The following is an 18965-nucleotide window of genomic DNA, read 5'->3' as shown; positions in this document are numbered from 1 at the left end:
CTTGAATTTTTAAAAGGAATCTAAGGGGTTCCTTAAGTCCAAGGAAGACATTCATTTTGCATAAGTCAGAAGGATTGGGGGGGACACGGCCATTCTCTTCATTTTGTTGTTTCCATTGATTCTGTTGCTGCGCCGTTGCCATTGAAACTGCTTCTGCAGTCTGGTAATGATTGACCTTTGTGACCAGGATGCCCTTACTAACACAGATCCCTCAGTTTTCATGGTGATCCATATGTAGACTTCAAAGTTATTACAGTTTTTTAAAGTTCACATACATATTCTCAGCCATTGTTTCCAAAGTACCAGCACCCTGCTCTGGCAGCTAGGACTTTTATCTTTTGCCACACACATAGTGAGCAAATTGACCATTCTCCTCCCACTCAAAACCTGATGTGAAACCCACATCTTAGCCCAGACTTGGCCTAGACCTTCACGATAAGTTATCATTTGAGTGACTTTTTCTATTTTCCCTAGCAAATATTAGTTGTGAAAGTTTAAGACTGTACGACAGGTTGAAATACTGTTACAGGAAGAAATTAGAGATCCATTTTTATTTTGTTACCAGATCTATATTCCTGGCACTTTATATCCCATGTAGCACCATTTTATAGGTAGTGGAAGGTCTCATCTTATTCTGTAAAATCCCATGTCATCTTTCCAAAGTTGTAGTGGGTTCCAACTTGTGGTTGTTCCCTCAAGTGATTCCCTTTTCCTGAAAGTAAAAATCTTCCATGTTACTTGCATCTTTACCTCAAGTTTTTAAAATCTTTTCAAATTCTGCATTACCATGAAGCCATTCAATAGACTTCACTCTATCTCAAGTAAGTTGCTTAGATTTAACAGAGCTAAGCCTCATCCATCACTGATCAGTCTTCACATATAAAAGTAGGGATTTGTGCTGGTGTCAGGGGTACATATACTAAAATTGAAACAATGTCAAGAAGGTTAGCATGGTCCCTGCACAAGGATGACACACAAATCTGTGAAGTGTTGCATATTTCTTGCAGTCCCCAAAAGGACATTTGACTAACTAGCTCCAAGGAAATGGTGTGAATCAAAGCAAAATGGGTGACACCCAGGATTGCACTTGTGATTCTCATACAAAAAATATTTATGTAAGGTGATCTATGAAATGAGATGTGGTAACACATAGGATCTTGTGTGCAATATGTTGTTAGTAGGCCTCTCAGAAATGAGAAAGTACCAACTTGCATCTTGTTTGTGGAACTTACAAAAAATAAAGGTAGGGTTTTGTGTTCCACAGCAGCTGGAAATGAACATCGTGACTTAAGCATCATTCTAACAAAGATTTGTTGATTCACGTTTAAGGAGGTAGATAAATAGTAGTAGTAGTCCAAGCCAGGTGCTGAGATCTGTTAGTTTTATGCCCTTGGTGTGATTGATGAGGTCGGTAATAGAGGATAATCAGGTTATCCAATGTAATGAATTAATATATTTAGAAATAAATTTCATTACAAATTATAAAATAGCTTAGATGCCTTGAATTACAAGCCACAAAGAATAGAACATCTAATAACCAAAAGTAGGAATTAATAACGGAAAACTGCAATATTTCAACATTACAACCTATGAAGAAACACTTTTTTTAAAAAAATTAAATTTATTTTTTGTAGAGACAGGGTCTCCCTGTGTTGCCCAAGCTGGTCTTGAACTTCTGGGCTCAAGCAATCCCCCTGTCTCAGCATCCTAAAGTGCTTGCATCACAGGCATGAGCCACTGCACCAGGCCAACACATTGGGTTTTATTGGGAATTTTAAAATAGTTTCAGCAATAAGATTCAAGAATAAATTATTTCAATGCTTCACTATTTCTTTGAGCATTTTAAAAATGTTATCTTGTTAAATCTTTGTAATAACCTAGTGAAATAAGTCTCTAAAATCCTCATTTTTAGAAGACATTGAGCCTAAGAGAAGCAACTTGTTCAAGAGAAAATACCTGTTGGTAACTGCGCTAGGACTTTTTCTGAGTTAGGGACATTTTCCATTAAGCCAAGCTAACTCTCGTTAATTTACTGAGTTATACTGCCCTCAATTCATGAGTATTTCATCTTACTTTATTTATTATTTAATTAGAAGCTTAATAAGTTCATAGAGCTTACAAACTTAAAGTCTGGCTGAAATAAGTAACGTTCTGATGTTAGCTCTGATATTGTCTGAAATACTCTAAGAACTTAATAAATTTGGTAAATGTTTTTTATATCTTGTTAAAATAGTAATTTTATTTATTACATTTTTATACATAGCATTCATCAACAACTTTTGGAACATATACGAAAATTACCTAAAAATCCTCAAAACACCAATCCAGGTAAGACTTCGGATAGCAAACTACTCTTGATGGTGCTACCATAAGATTATGGAAGTGCTGATCACAAAAAAGCAATTCAAAAAGCAATGTGCAAATAGCATGTGTTTACATATATACATATATGTGGGTGTGTGTGTATATATATATATGTATACATAGCTTTGATTTATTTTTTTAATTTATTACTCAGAATTAGTTAAGAATTTAGGTGTAGGTAGTTTATAATCTCAAAAAATATCTGAAAAAATATTTAATTATGATCCCTAAAATCCTACATAATATTTTGTGTATATAGGTAACACAATTCTTAAGTTTGTATATTGTATGATTCCTCAATTGTCATAACAACTTAGACTTGTTATACAATTTATAACCCTTGGTGTAATTGACGAGCTCAGTAATAGGGGATGATCAGGTCATCCACTTTAATGAATTAATATATTTATAAATAAATGTTATTACAAATTATAATTAGTTTACATGCCCTGAATTACAAGCCACAAAGAATTGAACATCTAATAATGGAGAGTAGGAATTAATAACAGAAAACTGTAACATTTGAATATTATAACCTGCGGGGGTCTATCCTGCAGACCCCGGCTGCATGACGGATGAGACACATACCCAGACACCCATATTCAGTGAAAGAGCCGCAAGGGTTCCAAGCCCATTACAGACACCAAGGAAGGTGGCTGTAAGGAGTCAGCAGCCACAACCCTGGCAAGCTGGCCCTGTGGGCATTTATTAGCAAAGTTTTAATGACAAAGGCTTTGAGTCAACATACCTGTGGGTAATTAATCTGGTCACCCCACCCCAGGAGAGCCATCCTGCCCATGGCTGATCAAAGGGGAGTCTTAAGACTGCATGAGTAAACAAGCTATTTAGATAAACTACTCTACTTTCCTTTGTACCCACTTTAGGTTATTTACTCAAGGTAAGGATTAGACTGCTTTCAGCCATAACCCTATCTTGAGACTTTTAAAAAACTTTCTGGCCTTCCAAGGAGATTTGTGTCTATGTCCTATAATGTCATCTTAAAATGTTTCCCACGAGCCTGATGAACTCACACAATAAGCTATGAAGAAACATGGTTTTATTTATTTATTTATTTATTGTAGAGACAGGGTCTTCTTATGTTGCCCAGGCTGGTATTGAACTTCTGGGCTCTATTTAATTTTTACAATAAATGGTTTGCATTTAGTAAATGAGAGTTAATTACAGTTGAATCTTGAGCAATATGAGAGTTAGGGTGCTGATCCCCCATGCAGCTGAAAATCTGCTTCATATGAAAATCTGTTTCTTTTGACTCCTCCAAAACTTTGCTAATATTCCACTGTTGACCTGGAGCCTTATTGAAAGCATAAACAGTCAATTAAACACATAGTTTCTATTTTATATGTACTATATATGGTATTCTTACAATAAAGTGAGCTGGAGGAAAGAAACTGTTATAAGGAGGAAAAAATATATTCACTATTTATTAAGTGGAAGTCAATTATTATACATAAAGGTCTTCATTCTTACTGCCTTCATGTTGAGTAGTCTGATAAGGAGAAGGCAGAGGAGAGATTTGTCTTGCCATCTTGCAGTGGGAAAGGAAAAGAAAAATCTATTAGTGGGCTCCTAGAGTGAAAACCCTTATTCAAGGATCAACTGTGTGACAAAGTGACTTGTGTCACTAAAAAAGTAACTATCTTTAGAATTTGGAATTTAATAATACTTTTCTGGCACCATAAACAAATGTCAGCAAGAATTACAAAACTTAGCCAGGGTGCATCGGTACCAATAGGAGATTATCTTTCAAAGATACCTACTGAGTGCAGAAGTTGGAAAAGCAATTCTTTGTTGAGAAGCGCAGGTTATGTTACATAGTCTTGTACCAACAAGGTCTCACTATTATCAACTTCATTCCGTCTAAGTTGAAACCAAATAAGATATATTTACTTCATTAGAGCAAGGTATGTTGTTCTATCTACTGGATAATTAGTGTGTTAATAGTAATTTTGTTACAGCAAGATACTCTAATAGCCAAAATATTATCATTATAAATATTCAAATAGTTTAACTCTAAACACAAAAAATTATTAAAAAATTACAAAAACTTTTCACAATAATGAAAATGCTACTGTGATACCTAAATGTGACACAATGCATTGTACAATATGAACTGTATGAGCACATCTTTATTATATATTTATCAAAGGACCTCTATAAGTTAGGTTTGGCAAGTTGCAGGAGACAAAGATGGAATACACATAGTTTGGGTCTTTAAGGTGCTCATAATACAGAAGAGCTGTGCCTATTGAATTTCTGCATTTTTCCAACAGAATTTCCTTAAAAATGTTTTTTATTCATTTATCTGCTTGTCCACTTAACAAATAACTGTCAGGTATCTTTAAGGTACTAAGTATCTTCCTTGTTGTTATCATTGTCATTTTTTATTTGCTTCTTTATTAAGATACTAAGCATTTTTCTTATTATTATTATCTTTTTTATTATTTATTACTTTATTTAGTGTTTACTCTGTGCCAGAACCCCTTTTGGAGCTTATAATTATTACTTACTATGTCATGCCATTACCATATTCAGCATGTGTCAGAAATTTTATATCCAAGGTGAAGAATTAAAGCTTTAAAATGTTTGGTAGTGTCCAGGCACAGTGGCTCACTCCTGTAATCCTAGCACTTTGGGAGGCCAAGGCAGATGGATTGCTTGAGCTCAGGAGTTTGAGACTAGCCTGACTAACATGGTGAAACTCGTCTCTACTAAATATAAAAAATTAGCCAGGTGATGTGGCCTGTGCCTGTAATCCCAGCTACTTGGGAGGCTGAGGTAAGAGAGTCGCTTGAGGTAGGAGAATCGCTTGAATTGCATTGAGCTGAGATCATGCCACTGCACTCTAGCCTGGGTAACAGAGCAAGACTCCATCAAAAAAAAGAGAAGAGAGAAAAGAAAAGTTTGGTAATATTTAAGGAAAGCGTACAGAATAAGTAGAAGTTTGCCAGGTGAAGTCAGGAGGATGATATTTAAGCAGAAAGAAAATTTAACCAGATTGTGTGTTTGGCAGAAGGAACATCTACAGGAACACCTGATGAGGCTGCACCCTTGGCGGGAAGAACACCTGACACGGCTGAAAGCTTGGTGGTGAAAACACCTGATGAGGCTGCACCCTTGGTGGAAAGAACATCTGACACGGCTGAAAGCTTGGTGGAGAAAACACCTGACGAGGCTGCACCCTTGGTGGAAAGAACCCCTGACACGCCTGAAAGCTTGGTGGAAAAAACACCTGACGAGGCTGCACGCTTGGCGGAAAGAACACCTGACACGGATGAAAGCTTGGTGGAAAAAACACCTGACGAGGCTGCACCCTTGGCGGAAAGAACACCTGACACGGCTGAAAGCTTGGTGGAAAAAACACCTGACGAGGCTGCACCCTTGGTGGAAAGAACACCTGACACGGCTGAAAGCTTGGTGGAAAAAACACCTGACGAGGCTGCACCCTTGGTGGAAAGAACACCTGACATGGCTGAAAGCTTGGTGGAAAAAACACCTGATGAGGCTGCACACTTGGTGGAGGGAACATCTGCCAAAATTCAATGTCTGGGGAAAGCAACATCTGGAAAGTTTGAACAGTCAACAGAAGAAACACCTAGGAAAATTTTGAGGCCTACAAAAGAAACATCTGAGAAATTTTCATGGCCAGCAAAAGAAAGACCTAGGAAGATCACATGGGAGGAAAAAGAAACATCTGTAAAGACTGAATGCGTGGCAGGAGTAACACCTAATAAAACTGAAGTTTTGGAAAAAGGAACATCTAATATGATTGCATGTCCTACAAAAGAAACATCTACAAAAGCAAGTACAAATGGTAAGACGCTTGAATGAACTTTGCAGGGTTTATTGGCACTTTGGGTTCCCTAGTGAAAAAAGTGTGATATGGGAGTTGTTGGGAATGACTTGAATATCTAAATAAGGCAAGCTTAGGCAACACTTTTTAACAGTGTAGAAATAAATGGATCTTATTCTGTAGGCCCTGGAAAAATTCTCACAATACTTCTGGTTGTAAATACTAGATGAACTAACTAACAGTGGCTAAAATCATAGGAACCAAAGTTGTTTCGGTAGTACAGGGATATCATAGGATCCCTTTTGTATTTTTTATTTTATTTTATTTATTTAGTTTTTGAGATGGAGTCTCGCACTGTTGCCTGGGCTGGAGTGCAATGGTGCGAGCGATCTCGGCTCACTGCAACCTCCGTCTCCTGGGTTCATGCAATTCTCCTGCCTCAGCCTCCCAAGTAGCTGGGATTACAGGCACCCACCACCACACCTGGCTGATTTTTTGTATTTTTAGTAGAGACAGGGTTCCACTATATTGGCCAAACTCCAACTCCTGACCTCGTGATAGCCCCGCCTTGGCCTCCAAAAGTGCTGGGAATTCAGGTGTGAGCTACTGTGCCCAGTCAGGATCCCACTTTTGGTTGGCTAATTAGCAACAGCTCCACTCATCATGCTCTCTCAAGACAATATTTAAAGGCTGGAAGGGCTGCTTTGTTCACATGTTTCTTTTAAATAGAGAGAAAACTTGGAAGGTTGCAATAATCTTCCTGTAACATTTTGTTGGCTGGATTATACCACATGCTCATTTCTAAGCCAGTCACTAGGAAAGCAAATGTAATTACTGTGATTAGCTTAGAAGAATGATTTCTATTTTTGAGATGGAATGGGGGTAATGGAATAATGAATATCTAAATAAACTTGTGTTTCTGCAGCAAAAAAAAGAATAAATAATTACTAGGCATAGGAAGCCAGCAATGTTTTTTGCAGGGATTCATTGGAAAAGTTTGAGCAGGGGAGTCACAAGATTGGATCTGAGCATCAGGGCATTCTGGTCGTGGTATAAGGCAGAGATTGGCAAACTTTTCCTGTAAAGTGCCAGATAGAAAATATGTTAGACCGCTGGGTGTGGTGGCTCACGCCTATAATCCCAGCAGTTTGGGAGGCTGAGGCATGTGGATCGTGAGGTTAGGAGTTCGTTCGAGAACAGCTTGGCCAATATGGTGAAGCCCCATCTCTACTAAAAATATGCAAAAGAGCCAGGCTTGGTGGCACGTGCCTGTAATCCCAGCTACTTGGGAGGCTGAGGGAGGAGAATTGCTTGAACCCAGGAGGAGGAGGCTACAGTAAGCTGAGATCGCACCATTGCACTCCAGCCCGGGTGACAGAGCAACACTCCATCTGAAAAAAAGAAAAAGAAAAAGAAAAAGAAATATGTTAGGCCATGTGTCTCTATAACAGCTATTGAACTCTGCATTGTAGAGTGAAAGCAACCATAGATAATGTGTGAGCAAATAGGCATGATTGCACTCCAAGAAAACTATGTATAAAAAACCATTTGGTAAGCTGAATTTGGCCTGTGATACACAGTTTGCTGGCCCTTCACATAGAAGATAGATGGAGGGTAATTACATAAAAAGATTTAAAGACAAAGTAAGCTTTTGTAGTAGTTCATGCTATAGTCTTTTTTTTTGTCACCAATCTGTAGCCTAGTATCAATCTATTATGAAAATTTGACCCTTCCAGGGTAAAAGAAATCAAGTTCAGAAGCTCAATTTACAGATTTAAACCTGTATGTCTTTCTTTGCCATTATTTTATTTTGATTTGTTTTACTGAATTTTTTTAACTTAAAAAATAACAATAGTAATTGGTAGGGTTTCTTTTTCACTGTGAAAGCTATCAGTTAAGGGGCCATGTCTAAGTAGGAAATATAAATATAAAATAATAAGTTTGTATTTCCAGTGTCACTGGAAAGATAAAGCAAGGGCAGAAAAGAGGTACAGTTAATATGGTTTAGTTATTATTGAGTTAAAAAAGCTAGGGGACAGAGAAAATCTCAGGTCTTAAGTTTACAGACTGTGCATGAGCATTTACAATGCTCATGGGGAAGGAGTAGAAAATTGTCAGGTCAGGGCTGGGCATGGTGCCTGTAATCCTAGCACTTTGGGAGGCCAAGGTGGGCAGATCATGAGGTCAGGAGATGGAGACCATCCTGGCTAACACGGGTGAAACCCCGTCTCTACTAAAAATACAAAAAATTAGCTGGGCGTGGTGGCAGGCGCCTGTAGTTCCAGCTACTCAGGAGGCTGAGGCAGGAGAATGGCGTGAACCCAGGAGGTGGAGCTTGCAGTGAGCCGAAATCTCACCACTGCACTCCAGCCTGGGTGACAGAGCGAGACTCCATCTCAAAAAAAAAAAAAAAAAGAAAAGAAAAGAAAAGAAAAGAAAATTGTCAGGTCAGCAGAGAAGTGCAAATAGTCATGGGACAGACCAACCATTTTCTTTACATATTGAGTTCAATGAAACATTCATGTGGGATATTTTCTGTAGGTAATTGGTTTATACGTATTTCTAGCTGGAGATAGAACTCTGGTTGGAGATGTAGGCTTAGAATAATTTTATTATAATTATTAGGCAAAGCCATAGATCTCAATGAGCTTATCCATGATGCAGAAGATGTAGAATAAGAAGAAAGCCATTGACAAAACCCTGGGAGTATCAACATTTCACAGAGTCAGAAGACTTGGTAAAGGAGATTGAGCAGTGGCTAATGAAAAGTAGGAGAGGAGTTACTTTTAAATGTGAGAATTTCAAGCAGTAAGATTACTGAAAAGTCAATTAGATTTAACTTACAAGTTCTTCAGTGGTAATCCGTTCAAAAGAATTATTTTAGGGTTGTTAAGTATACTGTTGATATGGCTGATATTTCTGATGTCGAAGAAAAAATCTCCCAAGATCCTACCTAACTTTTTGTAACTGAAGCAGCCAACATACCCAGGGTCTGGAAAATTATCTAGACTGGTAAGTACACATGCCAATATTTTTCCAGAATTGTCAAAACCTAAGGGTAAAGTGTGAGGAAAAGTGTTGTCTTTTTTATCTGCTTCTTGTGGAGAGTGGAGATCTGTGTTGTGTCTCTCTCTCACACAAACATAAACAAACACACACAAATAAGTACAGTAATTCACCCTTATCCATGGGGGGTATTTTCTAAGACACCCGCTGAATGTCTGAAACTGTGGATAGTATGACACCCTATATATACATGTTTTTTCTATGTATGCATATTTATGATAGTTTAATTTATAAATTTGGCACAGTAAGAAATTAAGAATAAGTCATGATAAAATAAAACAATAACAATACATTGTAATCAAAGTTAGGTGAATACGGTCTCTCAAAGTGTCTTGTATTGTACTCACCCTTCTTTTTCTTGTGATGACTGTGAGATGTTATAATGCCTATGTGATGAGATGAAGTCAGGTGAATGAGGTAGGAGTTGTCATGTGGTGTTAGGCTACTAATTATTTCTGGCTATCTGACTACATATCAGAAGGTGGATCATCTGCTTCATGTGATGGTGGATCATTGAGCCATGATAATGTTGATGGTTGGGACTCAGAAACAGACCATTTTGATGACTAATGGGCAGATAGCATATGCAAAGGAATGATTCATGACCTGGGTGAGATGGAAAATGATGTCTTAATATTTCATCATACTCCTTAGAATGACACATTATTTAGAACTTATGACTTGCATATTTCTAGAATTCCCCATTTAATATTTTTGGACTATGGTTGACCATGAATAACTGAAATCACAGAAATCAAAACCATGGATATTATATTGTGAAATCTATGTTTGGTCTTCAACACTGTTTTCTGGTGTACAATTCATAGAATGTTTAGAATCTCCAAAGTGATGTCTTTGTATGCTAATAATTGAGTGATGGCTGGCAGTCCCTAGGTAGCTTCAGGATAGGAGCTGGTCACAAGAAAGAAGAAGACATGATGTGTTGGGACTTTCAGCCCCACCCCTCAACCTCCTAGGAGGTGAAGATTAGGTCAATTACCAAGAGCCAGAGATTTTTCTTATTCATGCCTATGTAATAAAGCTTTCTTTAGAACCCAGAAGGACTGGGATCAGAAACCTTCCAGATAGCTGAACACATGGAAGTGTTTGGAGGCTGATGTGCCCTGGGAGGGCATGGAAGCTCCATGCCCCTTTCCTATAACTTGCTCTATGCATCTCTTCATGTGTCTCCTTTGTGATACCCTTCATAATAAACTGGTAAATGTGTTTCCCTTAGTACTTGGGGCACTCTAGTACGTTAATCAAACCCAAAGAGGGAGTCATGAGAATCCCAACTTGAAACCAGCTGGTTAGATGATTCAGAGACCCACATTTGCAGCTGATGTGGGAGGGCAGTCTTGTGAGACTGAGCCCTCAGCCTGTGGGATCTAACACTATTTCTAGATAGATAGTGTTGGAATTAAATAGAGGACAACTTGCTGGTTTCTGCTACAGAATTGATTGCTTATTTTTTGGTGGACAAAATCTTCCACACATTTGGTCACAGAAGTCTTCTGTTTTGATGATTGTGGCATGAGAGCAGAGGGAAATCATGTTGTGTGTGTTTCTTTCTACACATAGAGCAGATAAAGAGAGACTACTGTGTACTCTGCTCTAACTGCTCTTAGTTCATTTTTCTAGAAATTATACTTTCTAAGGTTGACAGTGTCCACTTACACTAATTCTGATAATAATACAATATTCTGTCCATCTTACAGGATTCTGTTTGGATTATGACTATTGTATACTGTAGCTCACTTGTAGAGATCAGATTGTGATAAATTCTATTTTTCTGTGCATTTGAGAACTGTAAAGGGGGGAAAAGTGTTCTTAATGCATTAATTTCCTACCAAGAGTATACTTAATAATAATTTTACTATAGTCTCAATGTATGGTCCCAAAGGAAACCTTTATATCAAATCATCTGAGTCTTCATAACAAAGTGTTGGAATATTATGCTTTTTTAAACAAGATCTGGATCATGCACGAAAATATGCATGATTCTTTTAAGTTAAGTTGAAGTCTCGCAATGTCTCCTAGGCTGCTTTCAGACTCCTGGGCTCCTCAGGTGATCCTCCTGCCTCACCTTCCCAAGTAGTTGGGATTACAGGCATTTGCCATCATGCCCTCTTATGTTGTTAATACTCTGTATTTTCTATTTATATTTGTTAATTTAATGTATTTTACTTTTTTTCTTTAACAGTGGATGTGAGTTCTGTAGAGCCTATATTCAGGTAAGACTTTGCGGTTTTTTAAAACGAATAGGTTAACTCAGAAAATATAGAGAAAAGAAATCACTATCTGCTGAGTATTCTACTCTGGGCTAGACAGCATATTATGTGCTTAATATTTATCATCTCACATAGTCATCACACAGCTTTGCAAAGCATCTGTGCTACTGTCACCTACTTTGTATTAAACAGGCAAATGTGGTTCAGAGAGGTTGATTAATTGGCCTATGATTCATAGCTAAAAAGTAGCTGACCCTTGAGTTTGCCATCCGCCTACTTTGGTCCCCAATCCCTTCTCTTCTCCCTCGGCATAGATTGATGGAGACCTCTGCATCACTGAGATCAAGGTACAGGTCCAGATTGGATCAATTCACAAAGTTACATTTTGTTATAGGTTAACTCTTTTTCGAGTTTTCTCTTAGAACACTCATTCATCAAATACTTTGTTCTAACATGTTTAACTGTTAAAGCGGTAACCAGTACCTTGTTATTATCATCAAAGTGTTTAGAGCAGATCTTACTTAGCTGTGGCCACAAGACATAGGCTTTTGTTTCATAAGGAAGACCAGGTAAATCTATAGATGGATTATTTTACTCTTAGTGGAGAATAGATATAGATATGTTATGTTAATCATATTTAGAGGCTATATCTTATAGAATTCTCTATTGACTGACTTCCAAGTTTAGTTTTTCTTCAAAGCAGTACCCTGCCTAGTTGCAGGCATTTTTCATTTTTTTTCTAGAGTCTTTTTTTCTTCTTCCATGACTTTTCTATAATCTTTTCCTGATTACTTTCTTCTCTGCTTTGCTTGGTGTTCTTTTCTTCTATTGTTTTATTCCTTTCTGCCAGCACCATTTTTCTATAGCTAAAATAAAAGGCACATGGAATTTTAGGATTTTAAGGACTCTTGGAGGCTAATCAAAATACTTTCATATTTCAACATGTATTTAATATCCTGGAAAAATGGTTGTTCAGATGGAGAGTCTGAAACTCAAAGTGACTTATTTAAATATAGGAGGTAGCAGAAGTAATATTTAAACTGATTTCAAAGCCCATTACTCTTGTTTTTATATCATCATGTAGGTGAGTGTTTGAATAATAGGAAGAGGGAATGGGTCTAATTAAACAAATGGAAAAGGATAAGAATGGAATTAGCTGGAGAACCCAGTGGAAGTAGATAAGAATGGAATTATCAGGGAAAGGCCAAGTTTGAAAAGAAACAATCCCAGGATTGGTAGGAGTAAGGGTTTTACCAAAGAGATCAGAATGTTGGATTTTATGACAAGTTGGATTAAAGATAAATTAGAGGAACAAAAACACAGAAGACATTGGGAGTTATCTAGAAGAGCATACTAAAATAGGGTTCAAAGAAGTCCTGAATAGGTCACTGCTTTTTTGCTTGTTTAATTGGAGGAATGGGCAAACTTCAAGCTTTCTATTGAAAGATAAAAAAAAAAAAGAGCCACTGGGAAAGGTCTCTACAATCCGATAGAAATTTCCTATTCTGTTCTTTCACCCCAAATCTCACAAGAGTGGCTTAGAGCCCCTTGAATGCTAGGGGATTAAAGGTTGCTGAGTCACATAGATCTGTGGCCCAAGGCAGATGTCCCCTCCCCTTTGTCTCTTTTCCCAAGCCTCTGATGTCCTACCCATGTACATATAAAGCAGGGGTAAGATTGACTGGCAAGTAAGTCGTGGTTCAGTTGGGTTTTTGGTAACATGCTTATGCTGGAGGTGAATGACTGACTGAGACTCCATTTCGTTGTTTTTCAGGAACAGGTGAATACAGAACTTCTTGGTTGGTCATTGAGTTTATCTTTTCAGTAGTCTGTGCTTTGATGAGCTGAATATTTAAAGGTTGGAGACTGCCATGAAGCCCTGCAGAAGAAAGATCTGGAAGTGAGAGAGACACTTTCACTATATATAGTGGCTCCCACTTCCAGATCTTTCTCTCTGTATATATAGTACTTAGAGAAATCCAACTATCAGGTCTCAGTTTTTCTAGCAGTCTCTCTCCTTGGGTATAAGTACCTATGAAGATTTTTAAGGCTTTGCTAGTTTATGTAGACCTGAACAAGGAAGGACAAGTATAAAATAAGTAGTTAGATTTTATTATTTTTAATGTTTCAATTTTTGTGAGAAAAAATATTCCAAATAACAAATATACATTTGCAACTTGAAATTTGTAGGTTCAGCTTTTCAACATTTCAAATATTTCAGGGCACTGTTTTGTAGTGTTTCAGGGTGAAGGGAAGCAACAGGGCCTTCTTAAGTGGCTTTTATGTTGAAAAACAAAGAATGTCATTTTCCAGTGACACAGATTAGTCTTTGAATCAGAGATAGACAATGGATAAGGGACAAGGTAACTGTATCTTTCTTCCTTATTTTAGGTTATCAAGTTTGTTCCAGTTTAGATATCAAAAGTTATGTCAGCCATTAAGTACATTTCCAGTTCATCATTGAGGACAGTTTGTGAGGATGAATTATACTCAGGGTATGCCAACTATATTGGCAGTCACTATTTCTTATGTAACTAAGAGTCAGTCTTTATTGTATGTTTTAGGTTGGGGAGGTAGAGTCAAAAATAGGTAACTAAAATCATTTTTAAAAACAGAGGACATATTTTAATTCTACCAAGAAACATGATATAATATACAGAGGACTGGTCTTTCCCCAAATTTTGTTTTTTGTTTTCATTTTATAGAGTGAGCACCAAGATATGAACTAGCAGATTTTCTTTTTAAATATATGAACTTGCTCATTTATGTTGTATCATTTTTCTTTAAAGTCTTTTTGGCACACGGACTATTGAAAATTCACAGTGTACAAAAGTTGAGGAAGACTTTAATCTTGCTACCAAGGTAAAATGTTCTTTTGTGAAGTTGATTTTCTCAGTTGCAATATATTTCTGTACAGTATTTCTTAGCAGTGGTGTATGTATCATTATTTCACGTTGGTAATATAAAGTTGGTCAGATAAAAACATTTTATAGAAATATGAGTAGTTGATTTAAACAGTTATTTTTTTTTCTTTAGTAAATAACAAATGATTGGTAAATACTTTGAGGGTGTGAGGGCCGAAAAATGGAATGGGCTGGAGAATACATAGTGACAGGAACATTATACTAGAAAAATTCTCTATATTCCACAATAGAGAATATATAAAATCTGGTAAAGATTTATTTGGATAAGTAAACTTACTGTGACTTTTAAAATTATTCTTTTGTAACTTAAAACAAAATTCATGCTTAAATTTGTCTTGATGGACCCAGTTTCTTATTATAGTAATCAAGGAATCTCTCTGATACTGTTCAGTTCTGAAACTGTGCCACATAGCATATAGGGTTTTTTTTTGGCATGTATTATTTTGGTATCACGTAGTTTTCAGGAGAGAGCTTTTTCTCAGTTTCTCTTCTTGGTTCTTTAATTACACCAAAATAATATTAGAAATTGTGAAAATTTATTTGGGCATGGTGGTGCATGCCTGTAGTTCCAGCTACCAGGGAGGCTGATGCAGGAGGATTGCTTGAGCCCAAGAGTTTGAGACCAGTGTGGGCGCATAGCGAGAACTTATCTCTAATTTTAAAAATAATTGTAGAAATTTAGAAATGTAAATTCTGTTTCTCAGAATCTGTATTATTAAGGCATGCCAGTGTGTTTTCTAAGTTTTTCATTAAAAGTATGCTTTAAATTCTTCATCTAAATGAAGAATGCAGATTTTACCCCAAGTAAACAACCAGTTCTGGAAGCAGAGACTCTGAATAAGCATATAGTAAGATTTTAATTTCAGAATTTTTAAATTGCAGTTTTTAAATATGTTGTTCAAAGATCTTTGATCATATTTGAAAATCTTAAATTACGGAAGATTTTGTATTTAGTTATTTAAATAATCATTTTGGAGCTCTTGCATCACTATGAGATACTGCAGGTTAGAAAACATACGTGTGTGCATCCTAGTGTACCCAGAATACAGTCTTGCCTATAAAAAGGATTTTAAGAGGTTTTCAGTGTGAATAAATAAGCTGACAAATGAATTTTCATATAATGGAATATTACAAGTGAGATAATATGCATGATATATCTTATAGTTAAATCTAATGCATTTCAAAAATATGGCTTAAATTTATATTTTCTTTTAATATTTAGAATGCATAAATTCATGTGAAAATATGTCTCAAATAAGAAGACAATCAGAGATATGTAGTAAATAGGAAAGAAGATTACACTATATTTTCTAGTATCCTCCAAGTGGAGTTTAGATTAAAATAATTTTAATCTCAACTCATGTTCTTTTTTTTTTTGTTTGTTTGTTTTTTGAGACAGAGTCTCTCTGTCATGCAGGCTGGAGTGCAGTGGTGTGATCTCGGCTCACTGCATCCTCTGCCTTCTGGGTTCAAGCAATTCTCCTGCCTCAGCCTCCTGTGTAGCTGGGATTACAGGCACATGCCACAATGCACAGTTAATTTTTGTAATTTTAGTAGAGACAGGGTTTCACCATGTTGGCCAGGATGATCTCTATCTCTTGACCTCATGATCCGCCCGCCTTGGCCTCCCAAAGTGCTGGGATTACAGCTTGAGCCACCGCGCCCATCCAAAACTCATGTTCTATTAAACATATCTTTTCAAGGAATACATTACTCTAAAATTCTGATTACCAGTACTTTCTTCAGGTGAAAAGTTTATGGAACATTCCATTTTAAATTTTTTCTCTCTCTGTAGTAAGAATGTTCCCGCTTTTAGGTATTGGCTGAAGACCATGTTTAACTAATTGAATGTCTTATTATATAATAATAAAATTAAAATCTTTATTACCCAGGTATTAACAAATAACTAATTGTAGTGTAAATACTGATCAGCATTATAGGAATATATTATGAACAAAAGTCTGTACTTTATGTGTTTCATCATATGTCTTATAGTTGTTTTTTTTCATTTTATTTCATGACTGAAGCTCATACTTGATTGACTGGTCACGTCTCTTGTTTGTTTCTCCCTCCTCTTTCACCTTTTTTAAAATGATTTGCCCCAGACTTTTTTTCTCACAGAATACATTTCTTCAGTGTCTGCTTTTTAGAGCATTGCTGTCTCAATTGTCAGCATATTTATTTACAGGTTTCTATTTAGTGGCTATGTATGATTTTCATTAATCAATCATTGCCCTCTCCATGATTTATTCTTTTTTTCTCTGTTTCTTGGAAGAAGCAGAATTTATACAATTATTTATACTTAGCTTTTTGCCATTCAGAATAGAAACAACCTATACTATTTCAATGCAAACCCAGTTAAATAAGGTACTATTAAAAACTAAACTTTCATATTTTTCCACACAAGAGGTAATTAATACAACTGTAAATTAGGAAGAGATATTGCAAAATATAACATGTAATTTAACGTTTTAAATTTTAATTATTTCTACAATACTATAAACTATGTAAGAGTAAATTTTTGTTCTAGGTTATTTTAGCTAAAAAAAAAAAAAAAATCTAAGGGCCAGGTGTGGTGGCTCATGCCTGTAATCCCAGCACTTTGGGAGGCCAAGGCCGGCAGATCACGAGGTCAGGAGATCGAGACCATCCTGGCTAACAAGGTGAAACCCCGTCTCTACTAAAAACACAAAAAAGTAGCCGGGCATGGTGGCGGGCGCCTGTAGTCCCAGCTACTCGGGAGGCTGAGGCAGGAGAATGGCGTGAACCTGGGAGGTGGAGCTTGCAGTGAGCCCAGATCATGCCACTGCACTCCAGCCTGGGTGACAGAGCGAGACTCCGTCTCAAAAAACAAACAAGCAAACCAAGAAATTATTTTCTGACATTTATCAGAACATACTTTATAATCATGTATCAAGTAGATAACAGCTGCATAGTGCAATTCTGCTAATTTGCAGGATTAATTTTGAAGCCAGTGTAGAATAGTGCAAAAGAAAATAAGGCTTAGAAGGCACTAGGAATCTATTTAGTTCTGAAGTTGTTTGTCTAAAAACTAAATAATTTCTCTGCATTGATTTATGGGCAATTATATGATTCTGTGTATAACTAGATGTACAAAAGCTCTAATTGGATTCAGGGAGAAAGAGTTTAAACTGTAGTCTTAGTCTTGCTCAACTTGGAACTTGAAAAGATAATGCCTGGGACTTCAAAATATCAGTATTGGTATATTTTGATTATCCAGTATAGATCTGAAGGAACATTTCAGGAGTTGGATAAACATGAGAAATAGGACACCTGTAAAACTATAATAACAACAATTTGGTTTAGTAGTATTTTAATAAGTAGACATTCTTTTCACAAATAGAACTCTTTGAGTTTCTTTGTGGCAGCCATGTTTGCAACCACATAGGTATCAAATAATAATGATGTATTCCAAGGTCACAACTGTGGATGTGGAAGAGATAGCAAAGGCCTCACCAGTTAGGTAGAAGCAGCAGCTGCATAGTGGTAACAGCAATGAGTGGATGTCAAAAGATAAGTCTGTATTTGGTTCTGACACTTACTAGCTATGGGAACTTGGAAAAAATCAATTAACTTAACCAAATGCAACTAACTTGGTTTATAAAAATAGCTCTCATATCTACCTCTTAGTTGCATGTGATGAAATAATGTTGTAACAAATGTGAAAACATTTTTTGAACTGGAAAGTCTGTATACAAATGTAAGACAAAATGATCAAAGTGGCATTTATGTGAAAGCAGTATTGTTAGCACAAGAATGGGGAGTAAGAACAGGCATGTGGATTTCTAATTTTGGGTAAGGGGATGGTAACTTTCAGCAGGCTACTACTGCATATTTTCCATAGAAATATAGCAGTTTGGAAAGTGAGACTTTCCTGATGAGATTTTCAATATTTTGACCTGGAGTAATTCCTTTCTGAGTACCAACTGTGTGCTAGGCAGTGAGTCTGAATATCCAAGATGAGGGATTATGCTGTAGTAGTAGGAAGAGAATAACAAATAAAAAACACTTATAAGCCACTATAACTTTTTCTTTAAAACAAAACAGAGAATGTTCAGTTAGAGAAAATTGAAGAACTTTATAATTAGCATGCGTATGGGAGTGGCAGTGGAATTCTATGGTCAGAGTAGATCTTTCTGCAACTGCCATTTAATCTCCCATCTCAAAGATGAGGAGTAAGCCATATGAAAGTCTAGGAGGAAGACATTCTGAACAGAGAACAGTGGGCCATATTTGTTCATCATTTTGTTCTTAACAACTTAGAATGACTAGCATGCAGAAAGTGGGGTAACCACCAATGTCATCGTCATCCTCATTTTTCTAAGGTGAAGAAAAGTCTGCAAATATGTGTCTGGCATATGTTAGATGTTTCACGAATACATGTTTTTATTTTTCTCTTTTTATGAAGGCTTGCTCTACTTTTCTGAAGTTGTGTATTAAGAATGAATTGCATACTTTATCTAATGATTGTTTGCTTTCATTTAAAAATAACATAAATATAAGTTTTCCTTATGAATCTTTCCTTTTATTCAAGCAGTTCTTAATCAG

The 18965-nt window shown here is 36.5% G+C and overlaps 1 protein-coding gene and 1 non-coding gene across 2 annotated transcripts in view; both read left to right on the top strand.

Annotated features, from left to right (window-relative positions):
• LOC115933177 (ankyrin repeat domain-containing protein 30B-like) overlaps positions 1-18965 on the top strand; it is a 61004-nt gene that overhangs the window by 9942 nt on the left and 32097 nt on the right. Inside the window, exons 5-8 of the mRNA XM_063698401.1 lie at positions 2264-2328; positions 5396-6196; positions 11445-11475; positions 14262-14334. Of these exons, the coding sequence (XP_063554471.1) occupies positions 2264-2328; positions 5396-6196; positions 11445-11475; positions 14262-14334 (970 nt within the window). The remainder of the gene's footprint in view (positions 1-2263; positions 2329-5395; positions 6197-11444; positions 11476-14261; positions 14335-18965) is intronic.
• LOC129527296 (U6 spliceosomal RNA) lies at positions 896-1002 on the top strand. The gene has a single exon (XR_008672269.1). It is a non-coding gene; the product is annotated as a U6 spliceosomal RNA (small nuclear RNA).

Source organism: Gorilla gorilla, chromosome 16, assembly GCF_029281585.2.
Source record: "Gorilla gorilla gorilla isolate KB3781 chromosome 16, NHGRI_mGorGor1-v2.1_pri, whole genome shotgun sequence".
Classification (NCBI taxonomy): Eukaryota; Metazoa; Chordata; class Mammalia; order Primates; family Hominidae; genus Gorilla; species Gorilla gorilla.
The sequence above is the reverse complement of the archived record's forward strand: the minus strand, read 5'-3'. Positions and strand labels throughout refer to the sequence as shown.